Source organism: Cheilinus undulatus, linkage group 16 (assembly GCF_018320785.1).
Source record: "Cheilinus undulatus linkage group 16, ASM1832078v1, whole genome shotgun sequence".
Classification (NCBI taxonomy): Eukaryota; Metazoa; Chordata; class Actinopteri; order Labriformes; family Labridae; genus Cheilinus; species Cheilinus undulatus.
Genome location: NC_054880.1, coordinates 13,892,734 through 13,917,914, shown reverse-complemented (window position 1 = coordinate 13,917,914; position 25,181 = coordinate 13,892,734). Strand labels below are relative to the sequence as shown.

General features: G+C 41.3%; 2 protein-coding genes across 3 annotated transcripts in view; both read left to right on the top strand.

Moving 5' to 3' along the window:
- The window catches only part of hivep1 (HIVEP zinc finger 1), an 82,153-nt gene extending 70,109 nt beyond the window's left edge, over window positions 1-12,044 (top strand). For both annotated transcript variants that reach the window (XM_041809982.1, XM_041809983.1), the window contains exons 4-9: window positions 1,927-7,709; window positions 7,819-7,952; window positions 8,081-8,256; window positions 8,998-9,099; window positions 9,822-10,354; window positions 10,629-12,044. In XM_041809982.1, coding sequence (XP_041665916.1) covers window positions 1,927-7,709; window positions 7,819-7,952; window positions 8,081-8,256; window positions 8,998-9,099; window positions 9,822-10,354; window positions 10,629-11,750 — 7,850 coding nt within the window. In that variant the 3' untranslated portion in view covers window positions 11,751-12,044. The remainder of the gene's footprint in view (window positions 1-1,926; window positions 7,710-7,818; window positions 7,953-8,080; window positions 8,257-8,997; window positions 9,100-9,821; window positions 10,355-10,628) is intronic.
- A 3,955-nt stretch (window positions 12,045-15,999) lies between these two features.
- On the top strand, window positions 16,000-18,996 carry edn1 (endothelin 1). The gene is made up of 5 exons (XM_041809507.1): window positions 16,000-16,168; window positions 16,423-16,573; window positions 16,970-17,098; window positions 17,338-17,442; window positions 18,076-18,996. The coding sequence occupies exons 1-5, from the start codon at window positions 16,108-16,110 to the stop codon at window positions 18,206-18,208; spliced, it is 579 nt and encodes a 192-aa protein (XP_041665441.1). The 5' UTR covers window positions 16,000-16,107; the 3' UTR covers window positions 18,209-18,996.
- The last annotated feature ends 6,185 nt before the right edge of the window (window positions 18,997-25,181 follow it).

Here is a 25,181-nt window from a genome sequence, read left to right as displayed (position 1 = left end):
AACAGCCCTTTAAGTCTTTCACTAGCCCTTTCACACTTCATCATCATACCAGGATCTTTACATTAAAAATCAAATCAGCAAAATAATTAAAGAAGGAAAATATCAACAAGCATTGCAGCTATTCATCTGCTGATAAGTGTGTTTTTGTTTTCAACCTAGAAATTACTTTTGCAGCTTTTTTAACAAAAAAGTTTCGGCAAAGACTAAATAGGGACAAATGTTGTTTATACAACTGAAAAGCTTCAGTGAAGTCATGGAATCTCTTTGGCATACTTGTTCAAGTCGTGGGTAGAAGAACTAATCCTTTTCCATGTCTTTCCATGGCAGTTTACACAAATATGTTTCTTAATTAGGAAGTCATTTAGAGTGAGTTATAAAAACACACAAGATTGGCTTTCATTGGGTTATATTGCTTGTGTGTCACAATAAATGTTCATTGGTTGCATGTTTCTGTGTTGAATGGATTACCTTATATAAAGACGAGGCGTTCCTCAATCTAATTACCCTTGAGTCCTTGAAGGAACCGTGACCTCATCTTGGGAAATACCTACATAAGCCAGGAAACTGTGACAGGGCATTGGTAACCTTATGCAACATGTCCTTAAAAACATTTGGCTAAATTTACTATAGCAGAGCTAACTCAACAAATATGGGACAGTATGATATGGGTGTGCCCTTTTGAAACAGTTTTGCTTCAGGAATGGAATGCAGTTTCTTTTCATTGACTTGTGTGTTACATCTCTGTTCGGCTAAACCTTTTATGCTGATAAACAAAAGAGAGGGGAAAATGATCATTACATTATGTAACGAAGCGTAGGCCACTGTGGTATTAGTCACACAGAGAATAAATAACAGAGAGGATGACGTATCTGAATTATAGGACCCATCCCCATCCAGTTTCAGCCAAAAAAGTTAATAAAATTAATTTAATTCACAGCCAAGGTGTTTGAGGATTTCATGTGTTAAAGTTATGTCTTATCTTCAAATAGCTATTAAGAGTAAAATTTAATATTTTATGACACCCATGCATGATTTATATTGATTACATAATTTTATTACTCTCCAATCTACCTTTTGAAATGATACAAGCATTCATCATCATTAAGTTACTGGCTTCAAAAATGATTGTGTGCTTCTATTACAAGGTAATTCAAACAGGATCATTAGATTTGATTCAATCTGAAAGCAGATTTCAGCAGTGTAATACCATAATGGTCTAAACATTTGTTCACAGCTCAATGGAATGGAATGAATATTTAACATAACACAGGCTTTACACTAAGTTGAATCAAAATGAAGACTGTTTTTTAAAGAAGTATTTGTTGGGGGCTTTTTATGCCTTTATTCATAGAGAAGGACAGTGGAGTCTGAAACAGGGGTGAGAGAGTCGGGGAGAGACATGTAGGAAAGTAGCAACAGGCCGGGTTTAAACCTGGGCCACTCGTGTACATTGGGCGCGCCTCAATCACTAGACCACCCTAATACTGTCTTTTTAAGAGTACTTTACAGTGATTTGTGTGATTCAGTGGCTTGTTTATATTCGTAAATAAGTCCTTTGTCTTGAGTTACTGTTGACTTAAACCGGGAATGAAAACTTAACTCAATATCACTTACCTTGATGGTAGGAGAAAAACTCACTTGTCAAAAGAATAGATGAATAAATGTTGGTATCAGTATATATTTCCGTCTAAATAATCAAAGGTTAAATATTCTGATCCCTTAAATAAATAACTAATTCAACAGAGATATCTGTACCCTTTAATTTTTTATTTCCCCATGCCATTTGAGAACCTTTAATAATTAATCCTAAAGCTTAAATTTTAAAGGCATTTCCAGATTTGACCTCTGAGCTCACACAATATTTGGGAAAATGTTTTGCGACATCATCATCTTTACCAAGTTTGTTTGTTTTGTCTGTTTCCACAGGGACATCTGCAAGTGAACGAAGAAATGCAGATAACATAAAAGGCCTGAAGCGGAAAAAGGTTGTTGCAGAGAATCGGCTCGATAAAATTCCAAAATCACCAGTAAAGAAGCCCCTGCAGCTTAAAACTTCCGAAGCTGCACCCCACAGAGCACCATCCAGGGAAACGACGCCTTCACGCTGCTCCTCTTCTAACAGTCCATCGAACAATCCTTCATTATCACCCAGTGGGAAAGGAAGTCCACAATATGCCCAACCACTTACAGCATCCCCGGCCAAGGGGCCATCCTCTACTGACATTGAAAGGATAAAGCAGGAAGAAACATCTCAGAGACTACCATCACTTGAATCCTCTGATGGTGGGGAGGGCTCTTTGATTACTGCTACAGAGGGTCAGCCTAAAGACAGCAGGAGCTCCAGCTTGGAAGGAGGTCCTTACCACAGCAGTGCTTCACTTGATGTTCTGCTTAAGGCCATGGAGCCTGACTTTAGTACTCTGGCTGAGAGGAAAAACTCCTTGCATGCCATTGGGAAACCAGCCTCCACTCTTAATGCTCAACCTAGTGATGAGTTGACAACAATACCAGCTGTCAATGTTGGTCTACGGACCCAACCTCCTCATATGCAGACTTATTATATTGACAAACAGGGCAACTTTATTGGCATTGCAGCACCACTACAAGGAAATGTACAGACATCCTCACAGGGTACCCCAATGCAGTCCTCTCAGCTTGCTACACCACATTTTATGCCTGTTGCATCAAACTCTGAAAAACCTAGCTTGCACATGAGCTTTAATACTGGACCATCCACTATAACTCATGCACCTGTCCCTTCAGGCTCCAATGCTTTGCCACAAAGCCAACCCCCAGTTGTGCACACATGCCAGTCCCTCTCAGCAAGTGTTCCAAGCACCATTCAGGTCCCAGTTACACCTGGCAGCAACCAAGTTCAGATGACCACTGTGATGAACTTTGGTTCTGAACAGGTTTACAAAGACCAAAAGCCTAAGAAGCCGGGAAAGTATGTTTGTGAATACTGCAGCCGGCCATGTGCAAAACCAAGTGTACTCCTCAAACATATTAGGTCTCACACAGGAGAGAGACCTTTTCCATGTGTTACTTGTGGCTTTTCTTTCAAAACTAAGAGCAACCTGTATAAGCACAAGAAATCACATGCACATGCTATAAAGCTGGGTCTTATTGCACGATCTGAATCTGGAGGTGGGTCACTATCTCAAGAGTCTGATAAAGCCCTTGGTACACATTCAGAGGCAGAAGAGAGTGGGGACAGTGATGAGGAAAGTAGCACTGCAGATTTGGACCCTGACTCATCACAGAGCAGCATGGCAGCTTTATCTGAAAATAGTTTACAGAGTGCAGGTACAGCCCAAGCAAGCCAAAGGGAGGCTGACTCATTGGCTCTGTTGGAGTCAAACAAACTCGCCCCTGGTCAGAGGGCTCATGAGCCTAAAGTGACGGCTGCGCTACCAAAAGTTGTTGTATACCCAGTTAATGTTTCTCCTATGAGGGCAGATAGTCCAAGAGTTACAGGTGCAGCGCCTGAGCAAGCTGCCGCACAACGTCAAAGAGAGTTCCAGACTGCCAACCTGAGATCAAACATCACGGTCCTGTCATCTCTGAAAGAGGTAGATGGTACAAATACCTCCCTAGATACTGTGAGTGAAGATGAAGACCTACAATGCAAGTCTCCGATGTTAGGTGGGCATGCTCAGCTTCAAAGGCAACAAGCAACAGACTTTTCTCAACAGCAACAGATAAAGTGTCTACTAAGTCCACGCAGTTTGGGAAGCACAGATTCTGGATACTTTTCACGTTCTGAAAGTGCTGACCAAGCAATGAGCCCACCCAGTCCATTTGTTAAGATAACTCCACCGGTAGATATTGACATTGCCAAGAATAATCTCCCCAATGTTGCTCCTGTGGTTGGCACAGTAATGCATGTGGTGGCTGAGCAAAAGCCAAGGGCCTCAGAGGGGCAGATGCGTCCACCATTAGAAGCCAAAGCACTGTCTTTGGAAGAACGGATTTCTAAGTTGATATCTGATAACGAGGCAGTGGTTGATAATAAGCAGCTGGACAGTGTTAAGCCAAGGAGGACTTCTCTGTCAAGGAGAGGCAGCATAGACTCCCCCAAATCCTACATATTCAAAGACTCCTTTCAGTTTGATCTGAAACCAATTGGAAGAAGGTCAAGTTCAAGCTCAGACATCCCTAAGTCCCCATTCACTCCTACAGATAAATCAAAGCCAGTATTTCTCCTCTCTGTACCTTCCCAATACCCACCAATGGATTGTTTGCCAATTACAAGGAGTAACTCAATGCCTACTACACCAGGACACTCTGCTCTTCCTGTCAATGTTCCACCCCTTCCTCACCCATTGCGAATTTGTCAGTCATTCGATGAAAAAATTAGTTCACTGAATGATGATGTTTTTTCATCAGCCCCATCAACCCCAAATCCAGCAATACATTCTCGTACCTTAGTCAGACAAGCAGCGGTGGAGGACTCCTCTACAAGTGAGGGTCATAGCCTACATACAGTGCGCTCTATGGATGAGGGCTATCAAGGCCCAAGTATTTCCTCAGAACTGATGCAAAGAAGTAGATCTTTTGAGCACAACCAGGACAGAAACAAAAAGCCTCAACAGAATAAAGGTACAATGTATGAGTGTGAAACATGTCGTAACCGGTACAGAAAATTGGAGAACTTTGAAACTCATAAGAAATTCTATTGCTCTGAACTTCATGGTCCAAAAAACAAGCCAGTCAATGTAAAAGAGACTGATCAAGATGTCTTTCAAGTTAACATAATGCAGCCCATAGTCTGTAGATCAACTACTGGCTCGGGTATACTTGATCAACAGACATCTTTTAGAAAGAGAAGGATAATGAAAAGTGTTGGAGATGAGGATGATCAGTCTCCTACTGACACCATTCCACCTTGTTCTGTAAGTTTTGAACTACCATCTGCTGCTGCAAGTCAAACTTTTTCTCATAATATAATAGTGGACATTCAGCCTAAAAACAACCAGTCAAAGCTACCTCAGATTCAACTTGTAGCAAGAGGTCTCAATACTGCTGATTCCAGATTGTCACCAATTCGAGAGACCCAAATAAGCGCCTCTACCAAGGGAGACCTGCAAAGGCAAGGCAGTGGTACTTCAGTCATTAGACACACCAATTCTCTTAGCAGACCCAATTCATTTGAGACAGAGTCGATTGACAGGGCCTCTCCTGTTGACAGCATGGAGAAAGATCCCCTAAACAAGCTCAAAACAGATGCAAAAGCAAATGTCACATCTGATAGCCACCATGAAAAAATAGCCAAACCCAAGAGTGTTGACTATGAAAAACACCAAAAAGAACAGAGCGGTGATGGTGCAGCAGCAGCTGTTGGTGAAAACTCAACCCCTGTCCATCATTCACGTCTGGTTCGGCAAAATAATATTCAGGTTCCTGAGATTCTGGTCACGGAGGAACCAGATAGAGAACATGAAACGCATACCATTGAGCCATCAGATAAGCCGACAGATCAGTTCAGTTGGCCTCAGAGAAGTGAAAGCTTGTCAAAGTTACCAGCTGAGAAACTTCCACCTAAAAAGAAAAGGATTCGTCTGGCTCAAATGGACCATTCCTCAGGTGAATCTAGTTTTGAGTCCAGCCTCTCAAGAAGCCTGAGCAGAGACAGTAGTCTTTCTCGTTGTTCCAGTGTCTCAGCCTCTTTTGACAGAGAAGAACCATATAGATCAGAGAGTCCTTCTAGAGGGGAGTATGTCAGCAATGTTCAAGAGTCTCAAGGTTTACCAACAGTCTTCAACACTCTCGGAGTGCCAGGAATTATGAGGCGGGCTGCATCGGAACAAATTACTTGTACTCAACCATCCATTGAAATTTCATGTGACTATCGTAGCAAGTCCTTTGACTGTGGCAATGTATCTCCCAGCAGATCTCTGTCACCTGTTGGTCAACCAAAAATTGGGCAAACCCAAGCTCCGCAGGTACCACTTATTGAAAGGAGGCGAGGGCCTTTAGTTCGCCAAATGTCTTTAAAGATAGGCCCAGAAAGTCATCAGCCTGTTCGGAAGACTGTCATTCCTTTAGATAAACCTGCCATTTCAAATGTTAGCTCTCTGACTCAGAATAGAGGCCATCAGATTCACATTGCTAATAGGCAGACCATGGCTCAGCCTTTTATTCTACATACTGGAGAGCTGCCTCTGCAAAAGAACGAGCAAATTGTGCAAAGCATTCATTTGGGTAGCCCAACTCAGCCGCCTCAAGTCCATGGCCTTCCACACCCTTGGCATCAAACCTCAAGGGTACAAATATGCCAAAAGGGACCACAACCACAGAGCCAGATCTTAGTTTGTCGCCAGAATGTCCAAAACAAACCAGCTGACTCTGAAGAAAAGCAAAGTTTTGTGCCCAAATACCAACTAACATCTCCTGCTCTGAGAGCAAGCCAAACATTTTCATTTGCCAACACTCAAGCAACTCAGATTGCCCTACCAGTTTTGACAATACCTATAGCTAATCCTGTTTTGAATATTTCTAAGTCTTCAGATGTGATGAAAAATGTTTATGTTGCTCAACCAAATCAACAGGCCTCTGAGATAAAGACACAGACTGTTGTTTTATCGGGTGAACAGCAAAGGGACCTTTTTGATCAGACCCAAGCGGGTGCTATACCGTTGCCTCAAATTCTTATAACTCATGAGCAGATGCATTCTGCTCCCTCTGTGTCAAACAAAAACAGCCTTCTATCCTCTCACAATGTAGGTAGTGATACTCAAGCCCTACCTACAGCAAAGGATAGGATTCAAACAGTTAGCACCCCTGTCCATTCAGGAGAGCGTGCTCCTTCTCTTGGGTCTTTACATTGTGCACAGAAACTGGCATCAGTAACACTATGCCCACAGCAGGAGCCCACAGCCTCAAGTAAACGAATGTTGTCACCTGCAAACAGCTTGGACATCTACATGGAAAAGCACCAGAAACGGGCTAAGGATGAGCATGGTGTGGCCTGCTTAACAGATGGGAGGTCAGTCAATTATCTTAACACCAAGATGTCAGAGGTTACCCGACAGAGGAAGCTAACACTTGTCAGGCAGGTTTGCACAACTGAGCCTGTGGACAGTCCCATCGAAACTGAGGCCCCTCCTCTGCCACAAGTTAAAACAGATGGAGAGAAAGAGTCGGAGGCTACTGATGAAGTTAAGCCAATGTCACCTGACAGTACTGGACTGGAAAAGAACACTAGTACTGTTATTCATGAGGAAGAAGGACCTGCCGCAAAATCTACATCATGCAACCAGGTCAGCTCCTTGCCAGCCAGCGCTTCTCTGAAGCCTCAAGAAAAAGTTGATGAACAGAAATGGTCTCCTGCCAAATCTCCTATTCGACCTTCCAGTTTCCATGGTGGGCAAGTGAAACTGACCACTTCTGTGTCTGTGGTTAACACAAAGGACAGTCATCGTCTTTCTTTCCCTAGCCTGAAAACTGCCACCACTTTTACCTGGTGTTTCTTAATGAAGAGGAAACCTCTCCACGTCCCTCAGACTGACCTGAAGACTTCAGCATATGCTGTCTGGACAGTCAGCCCCAACAACCCCAACCCACTTGGACTGCCCACCAAGGTGGTGATGTCTCTGTTTGACTCCAAGCAGAGCTCGAAGAAAATACACTACACTTCGGCCATAAGAACAAATGAGAAGTCTGATATCTTGTCTTACTCAGGCAAGCTGAAAGATGTCATGCTAAGGGTAAGCAGCACCATTGTTCAGTTTTAAATCCCTCAATGCTTAATTTTTTTTCTCAAGTCAACATATGCAATCATGTCTTTATTCACTTATCACTGATTTTTTTCTGCAGGTGCCAATAACCCAGAAGTCTATTTCAGCTGAAACCAGAAATAAAGTGCCACCTGAAACTCAGGCCAGCAATGAGTCAGACAAGGACTTGGCATTAAAAACAGAGCCAAGACGGGTCAAAATATTTGATGGCGGGTATGAGACAAAATTATGTTTTTAATGATGTCTAATTTACTTATGTCTTTTGACAGTTTTTTGAAAACCCTTTTGTTTTGGTTTTGTTACCTTCCTGTATGTCTCATGGCTGTTTTCCAATCCTACAGATATAAATCTAATGAGGAGTATGTTTATGTGCGTGGGCGTGGACGTGGTAAATACATCTGTGAGGAATGTGGGATCCGCTGCAAGAAGCCCAGCATGCTGCGCAAACATATTCGTACCCACTCCGATGTCCGTCCTTACCACTGTGTCCATTGTAACTTCTCCTTTAAGACAAAAGGTAAGGGTTTGTTAAATGATCATTTTCAGGGTTAAAATCTATAACTAGCCACTTCTCCTTTACTTGTTCACAAACGATAGAAAACATTTTATCAATGCAGTACTTTTCCATCAACTAAGGTTTAGATTTTTTTCTCATAAGGACGTATAAATCATCAACTGAAAAATACATACAAACTAAATACATCAAAAACTGTAAAACAGTTCTGTATTTTCATATACATGATAACCACACATTAATGGTCCATAGGACTTTCCAGTATCTATTATTTTCAAAATATGTGCTTGCCCTCCTATATGTGGAACCATATTACTGGATGTCAATACTGTATAGTCATAAACTTTGCATCTTGAAAAACGAAGTAAATATTATGAAAAAAATATACTGCTGCATTAGAAAGTTATTATTAAACCTGAGAAAAGAATGTACATTTTCAGACAGTACTCCAACTGGCACTTTACTTCTTCCTTCCTCAGGAGCTATGAAATTAAAGATGTTTTCACCATCTTCTAAACCAAGACAGTATGATTCACCATTCTTTATCGAACTCGCCTACCCACGCCACACTGCAGAACAGTACTTGGTGTCAGAGCAACCCACGTTCATTTAAAAATGTCTTTATCAGTTACTCACCCTTTACGTACAGCTTGCCCAAAGACTGCATTCTCTTACATAAACTCCTTCTGTGCTATTGTTCAAGCTCCACCCACCCGTAAAACCTTTTTGCTTCTGTTTTTGCAGGGAATCTGACCAAGCACATGAAATCCAAGGCCCACAGTAAGAAATGCCTGGAGATGGGGGTTCCTGAGGGTCTCATTGAGGATCAGGATGCAGAGGACTCAGGTTAGTGCTTCACTGATCAGCCTTAATTCAGGAGTGAATTATAGATAAGTCTGTGATCCAAAGCTGTATCTTAGCAAATTATAAAACAACTTCTCTTTAAATAAAGGGGTTCATTTATAGGACACTGAAATAAATGCAATAGTGACTTAACAAATATAGGTCTTTTAAAACCTATTTGTTTTTGTTTTGAACAAGATTGAAAATCTTTAAATAGTTCTGTTAATGGTATTAGATATAAAACACTGACTGTTCCTGCTTGTGCTCTATTGCTGTGCCGATCAATAGCTCTGCCATGGTCTAATTAGAAATTCTAAATGCAGCTTCTTCCTCTGTTAACTCAAAGCTGAGTGGGCGGCATGCACAGCGTTTAGAAAGAGGAAATTGCTGCGTCTAAATTTAGAGAAAAAAGAGAGAGAGAGAGGCTGAAAGCGTTCTATGGTCCCAGTCTCTAAGAGCATGTTTGTTTTACCACCTCTGCCTGTGATGGAGCTCAGGGGTGTATGGTAGTGTAGGCTGTGAAACTATGCTGCAGCAGCAAAGAACGTCACTGAATTGCATTCTTGGCAAAGAATTCTCCCGCTGTGTAATAACAGAGGATATTTAATGAATGAACGTTCAGTACTACCAAAGGGACAATCTAGTTTCATACCAGCACAGATGACTCATACATTCTGGGGGTTACCAGGAATAGACTTTCCTCTTACATTTTCTCTCTTCAACAGGAGACCGTAGTCAGGTGAGTAGTGCTGACCGTCAGGATTCAGATGGTGATGACTCTGATGGCCCTGACGATGAGGAGAATGATGACAACGAGGAGGAAGAAGAGGACAGCCAGGCAGAGTCTGGCCTGTCTACCAACCCTTCGGTTTCTGCCAGCCCGCAGCATATCCCTTGCAAAGAGGCTGAAGTCCCTCCTAGCACCCTCCTAGCCCAGATGTCAATCAGCTCAGTCTCCCCATCTCTCCCCCAGCCTCAAGCTCCTGAATCCCACGCATCAGACTCAGAGTCTGTCCCCATGATGAGCCCTGTGTCCCTGAGCAAGCAGATATCCATCTCTGGCTCTTGCTACAGCCAAATGCCCCTCCCTTACTCTCCTCCACCTGTTGCTGCCACATCGGACTCCTACACCTCAGACACAGAGTCAGTGCACATGATGAGCCCAGTGTCACCATGCAGGCAGATGTCCATCGACTATCCTGACTTTGAGGTTCCCCCTAGTCCCCCAGTGCCAGGCAAGGGCACCAAGCTAGGCCAGGTGAGACCCATGTATTCTCATTGTGTCGCTATTAACTCCTCCCTGCCTGCCTCCTTTCTTTCCTGTCCATACCCTTACATAGAACCCTGCATGCGAGGCACATCCACAAAGCTGCTGTGAATGCTTTACAAAAAGGTGAATGCATTTTGTTAATTCTAATTAGGCTTGGTGGATTGATCCAAAAGCTTTTCACCTTAAACTCCTAAAATCTGCAGGATAATCTTATAATTAAGACAAGAAATTAGACTAAGAAGTATTTTTTTTCTCTCAACAGGACACCTACTCTACCCCTTCTGCTGTGGTTACAAGTGAATCTGGTGTACCAGTGGACCGGGGAACTCAGACCTCTTCCTTTGCCTCTCAAGGTCCCATACTCTTTCCCCCACAGGGACTATCCCAAACACCAGGAGCACAGCCCCAGACCCACCTATTCAGTCACCTGCCCCTTCACTCCCAGCAGCCTTCTCGCTCCTCTTATAGCATGGTCCCTGTTGGGGGGATCCAGCTAGTGCCTGCTGGACTGGCAGCCTACTCTACCTTCGTACCAATACAGGCTGGTCCCGTCCAACTCACCATTCCAGCAGTGAGCGTCATTCACAGAAACACAAGCCCATTACCAGCTCCCAACACTCCACCTCAACCAGAAGGCTTGCAAACCCAGCCCCTTGTGGTCCAAGAACCTCTCAGTAGTGTTGTACCCTGCTTCCCCTTGGGGCAGGTTGCTGGTCTGCAGGCTCAAACAATACAGCCAGTAGGTCTGGAGACACTTAACCTTATGGGGCTTGCCAACACAGGCCTAGCATCCACCCAGCTGCTCCCTCAGCAAGGGCTAACCCTCAATGCCACCCTTGGGCTTCAAGTATTGGCAGCCAGTCCAACTTCCCAAAGCAGCACCGGCCCCCAGACTCATGTCCCAGGTCTGCAGATACTTAATATTGCCCTTCCTGCCATCATTCCTTCTCTCAGCCCTCTCTCCACCTTGAGTCCTCTCCCTGGGTCCTCTGAGAGGCAGGGAAGCCCAGAAGCTGCAGGAGCACAGCCATCTCAAAGTGAACAAGGGCTCGGTTCTTTGCAGAGCTGCATGCCTGCCTCGCCTCCTGCCCCACTGAAGGTCAGCAGCTCACCAGAACCAATCTCAGGCAGCAGGGCCAGCCCAGGAGCCAACACTGGAGAGCTCACACAGACTGCTGAGGAAGGAGAAAGAGATGAATTCTCACAGAAACATCCATCTCCAGCTCTTCAAGGTCGAGAGGATGCTGCTAAACAGTCACCAGTTGAAGCAGCTAGTGATCCTGCACATGCAAGATCACGGCCAGTGACCAGCTGGCAAAAAGCAAATGATGACTATAATGAGGCGTCCAGTGATGATGAAGACAGACTGGTCATTGCCACCTGAAAACACCATGTGGAAAGTTTTTCTTGTTCTCTTTTTGTAATCTTGTCACTTTGTAAGACTGAAAACACTTTTCAGGGGTTTGTTTCTTTGCAAATCACCTTTCAAAGCACAGATGCTGACATTCATATTGTATGTGCAATCATATGATGATTATGATGATGACCAATCATTTATTTTTACTTTTATTGTCAGCTCCAGATAATTTCTTCTTTTTTTTTGTACATGTTGTATAGACAATTGTGCCTTTATGGAGTTTCTTGTTTAGGAACCTGTAAATAATTCCTTACAAATTCAGTAGTTGCTTGTGTTTATTTCAAAAAACCGAAGTAAAAAGAGGCATAATGATGGAGGATATCAATTTTATTTTGAATTTGTCATTCGTAAATTTATGGAATATAAATGTTGTACTGGTATATGTACATTTCTATGGATTATGGGGCAATGTTTCTGTGTACAGATGTTGTGTTCAACTATTTATTATAATCCATCTAGTGCCCATTCTGATTCATAAGTCCATAGGTATGTGCATTATGGTAGCTTTACATTGCTGTATCAATATTCTTAACTGTATCAGTAAAAATTTGTTTACAAACATTAAAAAGGCTCACCGTCTTTTTCCTCTCTGTAACTGACTAGAAATTATGGATTCTAAGTTTCAGGGACAATGTAAGTACCCATGTTTAAAATATCAATTTAGCTGATTGGCAGTACGAGTTGTTTTTTAATAATTCTTTGGTGAAACACTTTCACAGTCCCAACATTTTCTTTCATCTACAAAGAAGTATTTGGTAGCCATTCTTAGACTTCTATGGTAAAGCAAATATCTGTGATGTTGACTTTTTTAAGTCAAAACATTTAAAAGCTACACCATGGGCACTAGTCAACTGTTGAGTTGAATTTTAAAATGATGTCTTAATATTTACTGACCAAAAGATAAACTTGGATTAAATACAAAAATGGAAATGATATATATTTGAATAAATACAGTGAGAAAGTCTAAATATCACTGTAAGCCAGCTAGCTCAGTCCAAAAGAAAAATCTAAAAAAAAAAAAAATCTATCAAGCTGCCACGGTTTTGGATTGCCAGTTGATTTTTTTCACATCACATATCTGCAAACCAGATATACTGATCGTCAACATGTGAACATTTACAGCCACTATCTGACACTTCCCTGAGTCAAAAGGACAGTCATGAGTGCACTGGCAAAATCTGCCTCCACGGGGCTATTCTGCTCTATTTTCTTTCTATGATGCTCAAGAGATGGTGGAATTACTGAAAACCTGATGTAAGAATTTTATGCTTCACACAGCAAGCCAATCCATCCTCCATCAGCTTGTTATAAGGAGTAACAAACTACAGCAAAGACAATAAAGAATCTAAACTATCTGTTGATATTTGCATCATCAAACTAGCAAAAAACACATAATTCTCTACCAAAAAAATGGTACGATAAAAAAATATATCTTATCATATTTTACACCTTCAGTGCAAGAGTTGTGAAAAATCTCTCAGATGAGCAGATGTAAAAATAGCAATCTGGCCTCAATGAAGGAAGTCTCTCTCTTATCTCAAGCGGCTTTTTAGTGATAACCTCTGTGTTCCTGCTCATTCAGAAGGTGACTCATCCATCTACAGTACAGACCCCTTCATCCACCTCCCTCCTCCCACGGGGGAGGATGAAACATGGGATGGGAATTATAGCAAAGCAAACAGAGACCCCTAGAGGTCATTATATGCCAGTGCTAAGAAAGCAAAAAGCTTGTTGAAGTGAAGAACCCACTGAAATCAATAACTCAAACATGATCAGAACAAATCTTACACAGTATTACATCACAACAGCTGCATGGTTTCACTGACTTCAGATGAATACAAATTAATATCCCTCTAATACTGCTCTCCTGCCAAATCTCTTATAAATGAAGAAAGGATGAATACACACCTGCCATTAGAAAAAGCTGTTCCCCTGGTGAGTGGAAAATCCACTGATTAGGGGCCTCAGAGCCACAGCAAGTCAGGATACTTAAGACTTTTCCACTTTGAGCATGTGTGTGCACATCAACACAGTCGCACTAATTAGGTTCATTTTCCACCACTGCCAACAGCAAAGTGTCTCAGAATCTGTGATTTAGGAAAATGAGGAACCTCACTGCTTCCAGGGTTAATTACAATTGATGGCAGGGGAAAAGCATTAGATTAACAGCCTGTTTTAACTTTGGACAACAACCCATTATTCCTAAAATATGAAGCCGGGGTTGCAACTGATACATTATGTGTTTTGCCAGGGAAATCAATGAATATCATACAAAATTCACCTTTTTAACTGTCAAAGTCACAGTATGAGTAGACACTAAACAGAAGATTATGTATCATGTTAATAATTCAAAACTATTTAATTGAATTATAATACTTGTGAAACTGTGGAAACTAGTTTTTATTCCCTTTGCAGCTAATGACAAAAGTACTGAAAATAATATTACTTTGTAACCTGGGCATCTCCCTTTAGAGGTCTTCCAGGCATTTCCAACTGAGAGAGGACCCCAGGGTGGACCTAGAACTCAATGGAGGAATTATATATCCCTGCTTTTAATGGTGCATGCTCTTATTCTTTTGCTGTTCTTTTGTTGTTATTGTAGTTACATGGTGATTTTGAGTATCATCACTTTTTATTCACTGTATATTATGCCTGTATAGCACTTTGTGATTGTTGTCTGTGAAAAGTGCTATATGAATAAATTTTACTTGCTTACTTACTTCTAGTCTGGGAATGTCTCGGGATCCCCCAGAAGGAACTAGAAAGTTTCCTTGGAGAGAGGAATATCTGGGAAAACTTGCTTGCTGCTACCATGACCTCGCCCTAGATGATAGAAAGAAAATGGGTGAACAGAATGGATGGATGGTTAGCCTGTATATATTATATTCTGACTGACATATAGAAGCAACCAGGCACACTCACACCTAGTGAGAGTTTCTCTATAAGGCTGTTTCACATGATCTTATCTTTGCTCTCTACTGACTCTGAAAGCTGTCAGTAGCTGTAACCTTCATTTTCATAGATTCATCATGTATGTGATTCCTCAAACTCAATCTGTCTTTATTAAAAAAAAAAAAATATATATATATATATATATATATATATATGTTTTTGCTCCATCATCTTGGTCTGAGCAACAGGGCCATCCTAAGTTTGAGTATTGCTTTAGTTCAAGAGGTATTAAAGCTAGACTTAGGGCACATCTGACCAGTTTATGGACATGGTTTTTTCTAATGATAGCTAATGGCTAGTTGATTGATGTGGCTTCCTTTATATGTTCTGTTTTGTTGTTTTGTTTTCATGTGTATGTAGGTTACTACTTGGCCAGGACTCCCTTGTAAAAGATTTTTTTAATCTCAATGGGAGTACTCCTGGTTAAATAAGGGTTGAATAAATAAACAAAATTAATCCCCATTGAAAGCTTTAAGTACTATCCAGAAGTCTGCTGAAAATTTTTAAAGTGTAATCTTGCATGGTACATGCCAACTTATATTTGAAAAATCTACCTAAACTATACAATATATTCCTATAGGGAAAGAAGGTGTGCATTATGTTTGACTGTTTTGTCACCAACATAAATCCGTTTTGATCATTAATGACCTAAGTCCGCTCCAACTATATATGCAGCACTATTGCTCACATTGGTGTATGAACATAAGCTCATTAGTACCTGAGTTAACTTGCCTGACAAGTCTAAACTTAAATATTTAACAAGACAGACTGACAATCTTGTTGGAATAATCAAAAATGTATTTAACTCCTGCCTTTGCAATATCAAAATCAAGCAAAAAGTACAATGCATTCATTCCAGACTTTGAAATAAAACTGAGTTTGCAATACTCACAATAAGGACAGGAAAATTAACTCTGCAGCTTGACTGCCATCTGCTGTCTCATAGCTGCCACTACAGCTCATCCACAGAGTCCAACAGCAGTCTGACTCGGGTCGCATTCAATCACCCGGCGCCCACCCCCATCCTCTAACCTAAGGCATCTCAAAGTCCCCAACTTGGCCTGCACGGCGCCATATCAGAGTAGCATACTAACAAACATCATTGTCTGGGTACGAGCCAAGGACAGCACTGTACGGCACAGCAGGAGGAGGAGGGAAGAGGGAAGCTCCTGTATAAAGTCAAAGGGCTGCACATGTGGGACCACACTGACAGAGAGACTCAAAAGTGACGCCTCCACGCTGCTCCGTCTGTCTCAGAGGACAATCAGCGCAACACTTTGAGAGGGAGCGATACACTGGATCATTAATTTTTACGCTCCTGTAGGATTATTACTTTTCATGAGCAATACTTTGACTAAGAACAATCTGGAAAATGGATATTAACGTTTTGATTTCCGTGTTATCAGTGATATACGCCTGGATTTTGTGCACAGGTAAATTGCTTTTTTTTTTCTAAATAGCCAAATAAGCTTTTTAACCTGGCATCAGCACCTGAGTAGAAGTAGGGTTGATCATCTTAACTAAATTACTTATTTAACAAAATGTGATGCTTTCTCTGCAATTTAGCTGAGCAAACTTGCGGCACTCACGCTGACAGAACCATCATAGCTTTATGCATATTTCTGACTTATCACACGAGATAAACAGCTTTATATTCAGTGTTTTCATGACAATTATTTCATTGCAGTTCTATCAGCGCCTGCTGGAGAGATACCCACTACCTCCACCGCCACCCAGGGGCGCCATGTGCGGACCAAACGCTGCTCCTGCGCCAATTTCCTGGACAGAGAGTGCGTCTACTTCTGCCACCTGGACATAATATGGGTCAACACACCTGAGTAAGTCGCCAGTAGCCTGTTGCTTGCATTATTTGTAGACTAGTAGTGATAAATTTGTTGTCTCAAGCAAATGTTGTTTAATTTGAGACACAAACGTCAGGTAACTTACCTTTCTGGAAGGTAATCAACGACGAAATATATTTTAAAGTACTGCTAACAAGCCGTTACATTAAGCTAGCGATTTTTACGAAACAGAACGTTAACGTAAATTTACTTGAAGTTTAACTTCTAGAAAAATCTAGTTTGCCTCACCAGACAGCGATGAATTTTAAATTTTAAGGTGGCATAAGTTAACCTTTAAAAATTTTACAACATAAACAGTGTTCAAACGCAAAATGCTCGTATGATGACCGTTAATTACAGTTGCTTGATTCGCCTTGTGTCTGCTTCTTTCAGGCGCGTGGTCTCCTACGGACTGGGCAACGTTCCCAGGACGAAGCGCGCGCTCGTGGACTCCCGCTGCCAGTGTGTGAAAGAAAACGACACAACATGCAGAAACTTCTGCCGGCTGGAAAAACACCCCAGGTGTGTATTATAATAGATCTTTAAAAACAACTCGAGTACATGCAATAACAACATTATCGATCATATTTACTGTCAGTGGGACTGAAATTCGCCCTAGTCTGTCATTTTTGTGATTGTTTCCTTGACAGGTGAGAACAAGTGAAGCTTTTTTTAAATAGCCCTGAATGTGTCGAAACCGTGGGATGAATAATTGAAATGTGAATCCGCTCTTATGTTTGTCTTTGCGCCTTCGCTCACAGGTATGGGACATCGCCAGAAACGGTGATCCGCTCCGCCGAGGGCGATGGTTGCGCTGAGACGCAGTGCAAACACAAGCTGGCAGCCGACACGGGCAGGATTAAGAGGTAAGACAACCCGTAGGAGGCTGAATTCCTAAAGTCTATTTGCAAAATAAATGTACACGGCAATTATATCCCTCACGCAACGAGGAGGTCTTTTGTGGAGGACAATATCTCAGGGAGAATAATATTTTCCTGAGTTAAACTGGGCGAGTCTGAGATTGAAGAAGAAAAAAAAAACAAAAAAAAAACAAAGAAAAAACAGGCAGCACGTGTTTGAGAGGAAAGAATTTGGAGATTAACCCTCCAGCAAGGAATTCCCTGTAAATTATGATGACTGAGCACCATTATAAGTCCATTTAGGTGCAAGATAAGATTGTGTGGAATTTACCTGCATCACTTTCCTCCACTTATCTGTGAGAGTCATGCTGCTAATAGAGCTATCCTCTGCACACATGTACTATCATGCTTTCTACCAAAAGCCCTTTCTAAGTAAGAGGCGCCAAATGTCTGGCACATTAATTTAGACACAAAAACTTCTCCTCAAACCTCTCAGCAAAGTGCATGACATTTGACATGGTTAATGGTTTGAATATCAGTGAAGGACCGCTCAGAATCCACCCAGATAGAGTTCACCTTTTACATAACTTGTGAGTCTGAAGGTTCGGATGTCTGATCGCTTTCTGTTTTTGTGTACAGGATGAAAAATAAGAAAAGGGTGTCGCCTGCAGCATTGAAGGCCACCTTGAATACCCGCCTGCTGCTTGAGAAGTGGAGAGTGAGACGGCGCCACAGGGGGAGAGCATGGGAGGGCGAGAGTGTAGCCTCCTAAAAACCCTCTCCACCTTTGGGAGAAAGAGTTTTACAACCATGGGCCTTTCTCTACAGCCATCTGTGGAAGACAATAGAGAGCCCGCATTCAGCCTGCTGACAGTCTCCATGTTGGCCTCACGGCTGCTGTGTCAGGAAGCATCTGCACCTTGGCTTGGTTGCATTCAGGAGAACGAGGTCAAAGACAATCCAAAGAGTCCAGGTTAAAGGAGATAAGCTGAACGGAGGACTTGGCCGCTCCAGACTCAAGGACAGTGATTGATCCTGGAGGTGTCAGGGCCAGATGGTGTGATCCTTTGGGTGGACTGCATTTCAAACACTTGACTTTAAAAGAAGGATTCATTTAAATGCCATTGTTACAGATCATAAAAACCTCTGCTGTGTATGGGTGAAGGCAATCTCACCTATATTTTTAAATACAGTTAAACCTACATAGAAGGGATTATGTGCCTTATGACAGTTTTTTACTGACTGAAACTATCAACTGGATTTTACATAACAGGTCATCTCTTGTACATCAGGATGCAGGTCATTGTAGCTTTGCAGTACAGTTGCTGCTGGGAGTTTCCATGTGGATGTTATCATAGATTTATTTTCATTTAGAATAATTTAAATTTTTACCAAATATGTCATTTAAATTGTGGCTTCTATCTGATCTATTTATTTAAATTTTGTGTATTTGGATGGCCATATTGGTCTACCATACAGTATGATTGCCATTTCTGTGAAATGTTTTGTTGCTAGTGCCAAAATTTGGGCAGATTTGAATAAATCTATACACTTATTTAAACACCCAGTCAACATCTTTGTCTGTAATGTTTTAAAGACTTTACTGTGTTCAAAATGCATGCAGCAGAGAGAGCTATTATATACTCCAGGGTTGTCAAAATAGCAGATGATAAGCTCCAATAGGTTGTAATAGTATCAAAAACAGAAGTCGTAGGCACCCAATATTGGGTTATTTCTTGCAAACACATGCACAGTGCTTCTTGTGTTTTTTTTTTAAGTTGTTGTACTTTTTGTTCATATCAACGAGAGATTACACTGTTCTTATACACCTGGTATCCAGAAATAACTAAAAATATAATGTGAATAGTTTAGAAATCAGAGATAAGTCATTAAAAATACAAGAAAACTAATAAAAAACTCAGACAGAAAACTAATTTTATCCTCAGAATGTTGAGCTTCTCTAAGTGCAGGTGTAACAAAAACAGTCTAGGTTGGGTCTAACAGGGTTTTTAGGGTGTACAAAACAAAAAAAAGCAAAAGTGAAAGAAAAACTTGTTAAATACAGTGTGAGAGATGTCTGGATAAAAACAGTCAGCCTCAGACAGGATAACAAGAAAGTGTTGATGTGGAAGACAACGAGGCAAAGAGCAATAAATACCCAACCAGCCCTGCCCTTTCATCTAGTGCCAAACCAAAGTATACACGGCAATTTCTCCAGAGATTTAAGGTTTCTCTCAGCAGCTCTGATCTCAAACACACATGCAGTATGTTGTTTTTCTACAGCTGTGTAATGATCACTTTACTCAGAAGATTTTTACAAATGTCCCACCTTCCAGCCTGAGCTTTTCAAACATTGCTGGCATGTGACTCAGCTTTGATTCAGCAAAGTCTGAGTCACTGTTATGTCTTTTAGAATTGCTGTAAATACAGTTCATTGAGTTTGTTTACATGCACACAAATAACTTTTTAAATTCTACTTGATAAGGGCATGAGTAAAGTATGTGAGCAGAAGAAGAAACTTAAAAATTATGGTGAGCAGCAGCAAGAGCATTGGGAAGCAGCACTTTTAGAGCGAAGATAAAAATGAAGCTCAGCATTAGTTCATGCAGGACACGGAAGTCATACGCTCCAGCCGTGATCAGCTGATGGCCAGCTGATATCAATTATCACTCTAACAGCCAATCACAGCTCTTTCTCTCAACACAAAGGTCCATTTAAATGTGACATCCTTCTCACTAATCTCTGCTTGCATTAATGCTGATGAATCACACTACTTGCTGCCGCTGCTGCTGCTGGCAAAGCTTAACCTACTCCACCCCAGCCTCCTCCTTTACAGCATAAAGCTGTTGCACCCTCATATTCAGTTCATGCTACCATGGATTAATTGCTTTTGAACCAATCTTGATTTATTATGCCCATTTTCACAAATGTATCTATATTGGGGATTTCTAGAGATGCACTCCCTGGAAATTCAAAGCATGCTGCTTGACTAACCCTGGGAGCATCTTTCTTCTCTTTTCCCCCCATATAAAACTGTATGTCAATTTTGTAATAAAATGGTAAAATGTATGAGAGTGATCTTGACTGAACGAGTGACTGCTAAAAAATGAAGTTTGTGAATATAATTAATCTCCTAGATGAAATAAAAAGTAGAAATTGCAAAATACTTAAGAAAAAGTCCATGAAAATTGCTTAGGTGGGGTGAACTTTTGGAAATATACTTACTGTTAATAAGCATCATGTCTGCTGCATGTCCCCTGTACATCTGGTGCATCGGCTGTATACATCCTCAAAAATCAGTCATGCACGATTGCTGGAGGCAGAGAAGAAGCAGAGGAATTGTGACAATCAACAGCAGCGGATAAAACACCTGAAAGACCTAAACAAAGTCCACAATTCACCACATCTAAACAATGTATTATTGTCACTGAGCAGAGACAAACATGTCTGCTTAACTAGCTGGCTGCTGTTGTCTTAATCGACATTTAAACCAGTGGGAAAAAAGAAAATAGGGTCAGTGTTACAATTCAACAACTGTACATGCAAACTGGTGACTTTCAGTCAAGTATGTCTTATATTATCAGTTTGGTTTGTTATTAAACACATATATGCACATCTAGGATATTTGTAATTTATGATGAAAATCAAAGAGGCATTCATGAGGACTCCCTCTGTTTTAATCAGCCGCTGTGACGACCGCATCTATAATTGCAGTTGGCTGATAATCACTGGGTCCAGTATGTCCACATTCAGAGGAAAAATGTTAAGGAAAGGGGATGCAGGGGGTGTTTTCTGACTACCAGCCATCTGTCTCTGCCATTCGGACCATTATACCAACAGGAACTGCAATAACACTGTATTCAAAAACATGAACTTTAACGGTGACACCTCCTTTACAACTGTAACAGCATCCACTCTTCCCAGAAGGCTTTGCACAAGGTTTTTGTGTGTTTTGTGTGAATTTGTGCCCATTCATTATCTTGAGAATTTATGAGGTCAGGCACTTTTGTTGGGCGAAAAGGCCGGGCTTACAATCGCTGTTCCAGTTCATGCCAAAGGTGCTTCATTAGGTTGAGGCCAGGGCTCTATGAGGGCAAGTCAGGTTTATTCCACATCGAAGTCATCAAGCCATGTCTTTATAGTCCTTGCTTTGTGCATTGGGGCAGTCATGTCGGAATAGAAAAGGGCCTTCTCCAAACTGTTGCCACAAAGTTGGAAGCATAGCATTATTCCAACTGTATATGTGATATGCTGAAGCATTAAGATTGTCTTTAACTGGAGATAAGGGGTCTAGCCTAAACCCTGAAAATCATCCCCATTATCCCTCTGCCACCAAACTTCACCGTTGGCACAATGCAGTCAGACAGGTCACGATCACCAAGCATCCATTGGACTTCATGATGTGAGGCTTGCATGCAGCTGCTCAGCCATGGAAACATCAAGAGCACTGGCAACTTTTATACCTTAGCAGTTGCTGACTGCACTCTGTGATTTCATGTGTTCTTCTGCTTCATGACTGAGTTGCTGTTGTTCCTAAACACTTCTACTTTCTAATAATATCACTTACAGCTGACTGTGGAATATCCAGCCAGGATGAAATTTCACAAACCATCTTATTGCAAAGGTGGCGTCTATCACAGTACCAAGCTTGAAGTCACAGAGATCTTCAGATTAACCCATTTTGTATCACGAATGTTCGCAAATAGGTACTGCATGGCTAGGTTTTATACTCCTGTGGCAGCACGTCTGATTGAAACACCTGGATTCAATAACTAACTAACAGATGTGGCTGAATACTTTTGTCCATATAGTGTACAATTTAAAAGAACCCTCATGATGCTATTGACAGAACCATCCAACTTTGTTTTTCTGATATGCAGATCACTGAAATGCATGCAAACACGACAGAATATTAACATTTAATGTAAATGTACTAATGATTTATAGATGGCGTTTGCAAATTAGCTTTACTGCATTTAGTCCATGAGCTGTGCATCTGTTTTTCTCCTGAAATGAAATTCCTGGCACCTCCTCAGATATCCTAAGTTTCATCTTGGCACATTAAGCAGCCTCTTTTCATTCCAGTAAATCATTCATCAAGCTCCTTTAGAAACCGCCAAAAGAAAACCATCATATCACTAAAATGCCAACCCTGTACATGTGAACAAAAGGGCAATTTGAGAGTTTGAGGGTAGGTTTCAATGCAAGATACAGAATGTCCTTTATCGAGTAGTCTGTAATTAATCAGCTTGTGTAACTGTATTAACCCAAACCTGGATTTCATCAGTACGTGGAGGAGAGGAGACGTTTAGCCCTTGTAGAGCTAAAGTAAAAACCCAAGGAACAGCAAATGAATCAGGTTCAATAAAGATTTTCTTACAATTAAATTGTTTCACTGCAAAGCAAATCAATTTCTCCCAAAAGATCCCCCAATAAGCCTTGTCTAATCAACATTGTTCATATTGACTGGTGTTGAGAGTTCCTACCAAGTTATTTCTACCCTCACAATTACTTAGTCAACTCATGCACAGCAGAGATTTTAGCTCCGAAAATGTGTTGTATCAATCTGCCGCATTTGTCTACATTATCTCTTCAGTACTTAGGATGAATGTCACACAAATTGTTCTTGGGCTCAGTTCAAACATTGCTGTGCCTGAAATGCTCCCATCACTCATCAAACTGGCAGCAGAGAACAATCCAATACAAATTGGTTGAGAAGTCTCCTCTATCCAGCCCATTTAGCAAACAAATCCATGCTGGATTCTGAGCCCCGGGGTTACTGAGAGAGCCTGCTGTGTCCCCCTGCGTGCAGTCTTATCATAATAATACTGATGTCATATTTTCCTGATGGACCTACTTTCTGTTTGCAAAACAATTTAAAGGTTTGTCTGTGGCAGGAGACAGTGAGGACTGTGAGGACAATGGAGGGAAAGTTTAGATTACACGCAAGAATTGCATTCAGCTGGATTTAATCAAACGATGCAGGTATATGCTGCCAAACAAACCTCCGCTTATTAGAAGGAGATCTGCTGATACTGTGCTCTGTTGGGACTTTAGAGGAAATATTATCAAGAGTACAACAAAACAGCAGAATGTTCAATACACATAGTTATTTGTGCATTACATAACCAGTGAAAGTGAACTATAATAGCGGTGCTTTCCGGTTTAAAGTGGCTCCATTACGGCATTACTGCACATTTATTTCACTCTCAGGTTAATGAAGATGATGCATGATGTGATAGCAATGAAACATGTTTTACATGTTAGGAGAATAATTCAGATTCAACCACTACCTGGTAGTTATATGCCTCCACAAGGTGTACATTTGCAAGACTATGAAAATACAGAGATAGGTAAAGAAGAAAAGAGGGGTTGGTATCTGTGGTACAGAGATGACTCTGAGATTCAATGATTGCGACCTCTGACCTCATGACAGTTCATCCTTGAGTCACAGTGGACATTTGTGAAAAGTTTGAATAAAATACCTAAAGGAATTCTTGAGATGTTTACAAGCAAGGGATGAATATCAGGCCCAAGTTTTTAACTGATGATATGTATAAAGGGAAAAGGCCTTCCAAATCTACTTGGCCCTATGTGAAAAAGTAATAGCCCCCCCTTCACTTGACCAGTGAACCATGATGAGAGCCATTATCCACAAATTGAGAAAAATGGAACCGTGGTTAATCTTCCCAGGAGTTGCCAGTTATCAAAATTACTCCAAGAGGGCATCAAAAACTCATCCAGGAGGTCACAAAAGAACATTTAGAGACCTGCAGGCTACAGTCAGAGTTCATGACTCAACGAAAACATGTTGGTTGTAGTGTGTTGGTCTGGGGCTGCTTTACTGCTTCAAGACCAACTTCAGTAATTGATGGAATCATGAATTCTGCTCTCTACCAGAAAATCCTGAAGGAGAACGTCTGGCCATCAGTTTGTGACCTCAAGTTCAAGCATATTTGGGTTATGCAGCAGGACAATGTGAGAAACACACCAGCAAGTCCACCTCTGAATGGTTTAGAAAAATACAAAATGAATTTTTTGGAAAGTCCAGACTTAAATCTGATTGAGATGCTGTGGCATGACATTAAACAGGGTGTCCATGCTCAAAAGCTCTCTAATGTTGCTGAATTAAAACAACTCTGCAAAGAAGAGCGGGGCAAAATCCACATTTTGCAAAGTGCCTTGCATTTTGTTTCAAAAAGTTTGTTTTAAAATCTTAAAGTGGCTTGTGTAATCTAAAGAGGTATCAATTTGCAGGGAAAGGAAAGATTAAAACAAAAATTTCCCAGAACAGTTCCTATCCAGCATTATTAATGTACAACATTTCGATTGAAACCCATATTACTGTGGCTCTTCAATATACTGACTGCATGTCTTGTTATCAGATTGCCTTTATCAAAAAGACTGCTGCATGTTTGCTTCTGTGACTCGGCTATTTCAGGCTTATCTTCACAGCAATCCCCTGCCCTCTACACGTCATGAGGAAGCAGCAGCTTTATTGAGCTGTCAGTCCTGCAGCAGAATTGCTTAAAGGAGATGCCTCCTTGTACCTGCATACTGAAGAGGTTAACAGCATGCAAACAGGCCTGGGAGCCTACACAATGGCACTTACCCTCTAAAGTATGTAGCTCTACGAACGGAACTCCCCTGAGACATTAGCTTTTGGCATAACTCATTAGTCTATTGAATGGAGCCAGAGCTAACATAATACCCCATTACACAGCAAGGAATCTCCTCGACTCGAC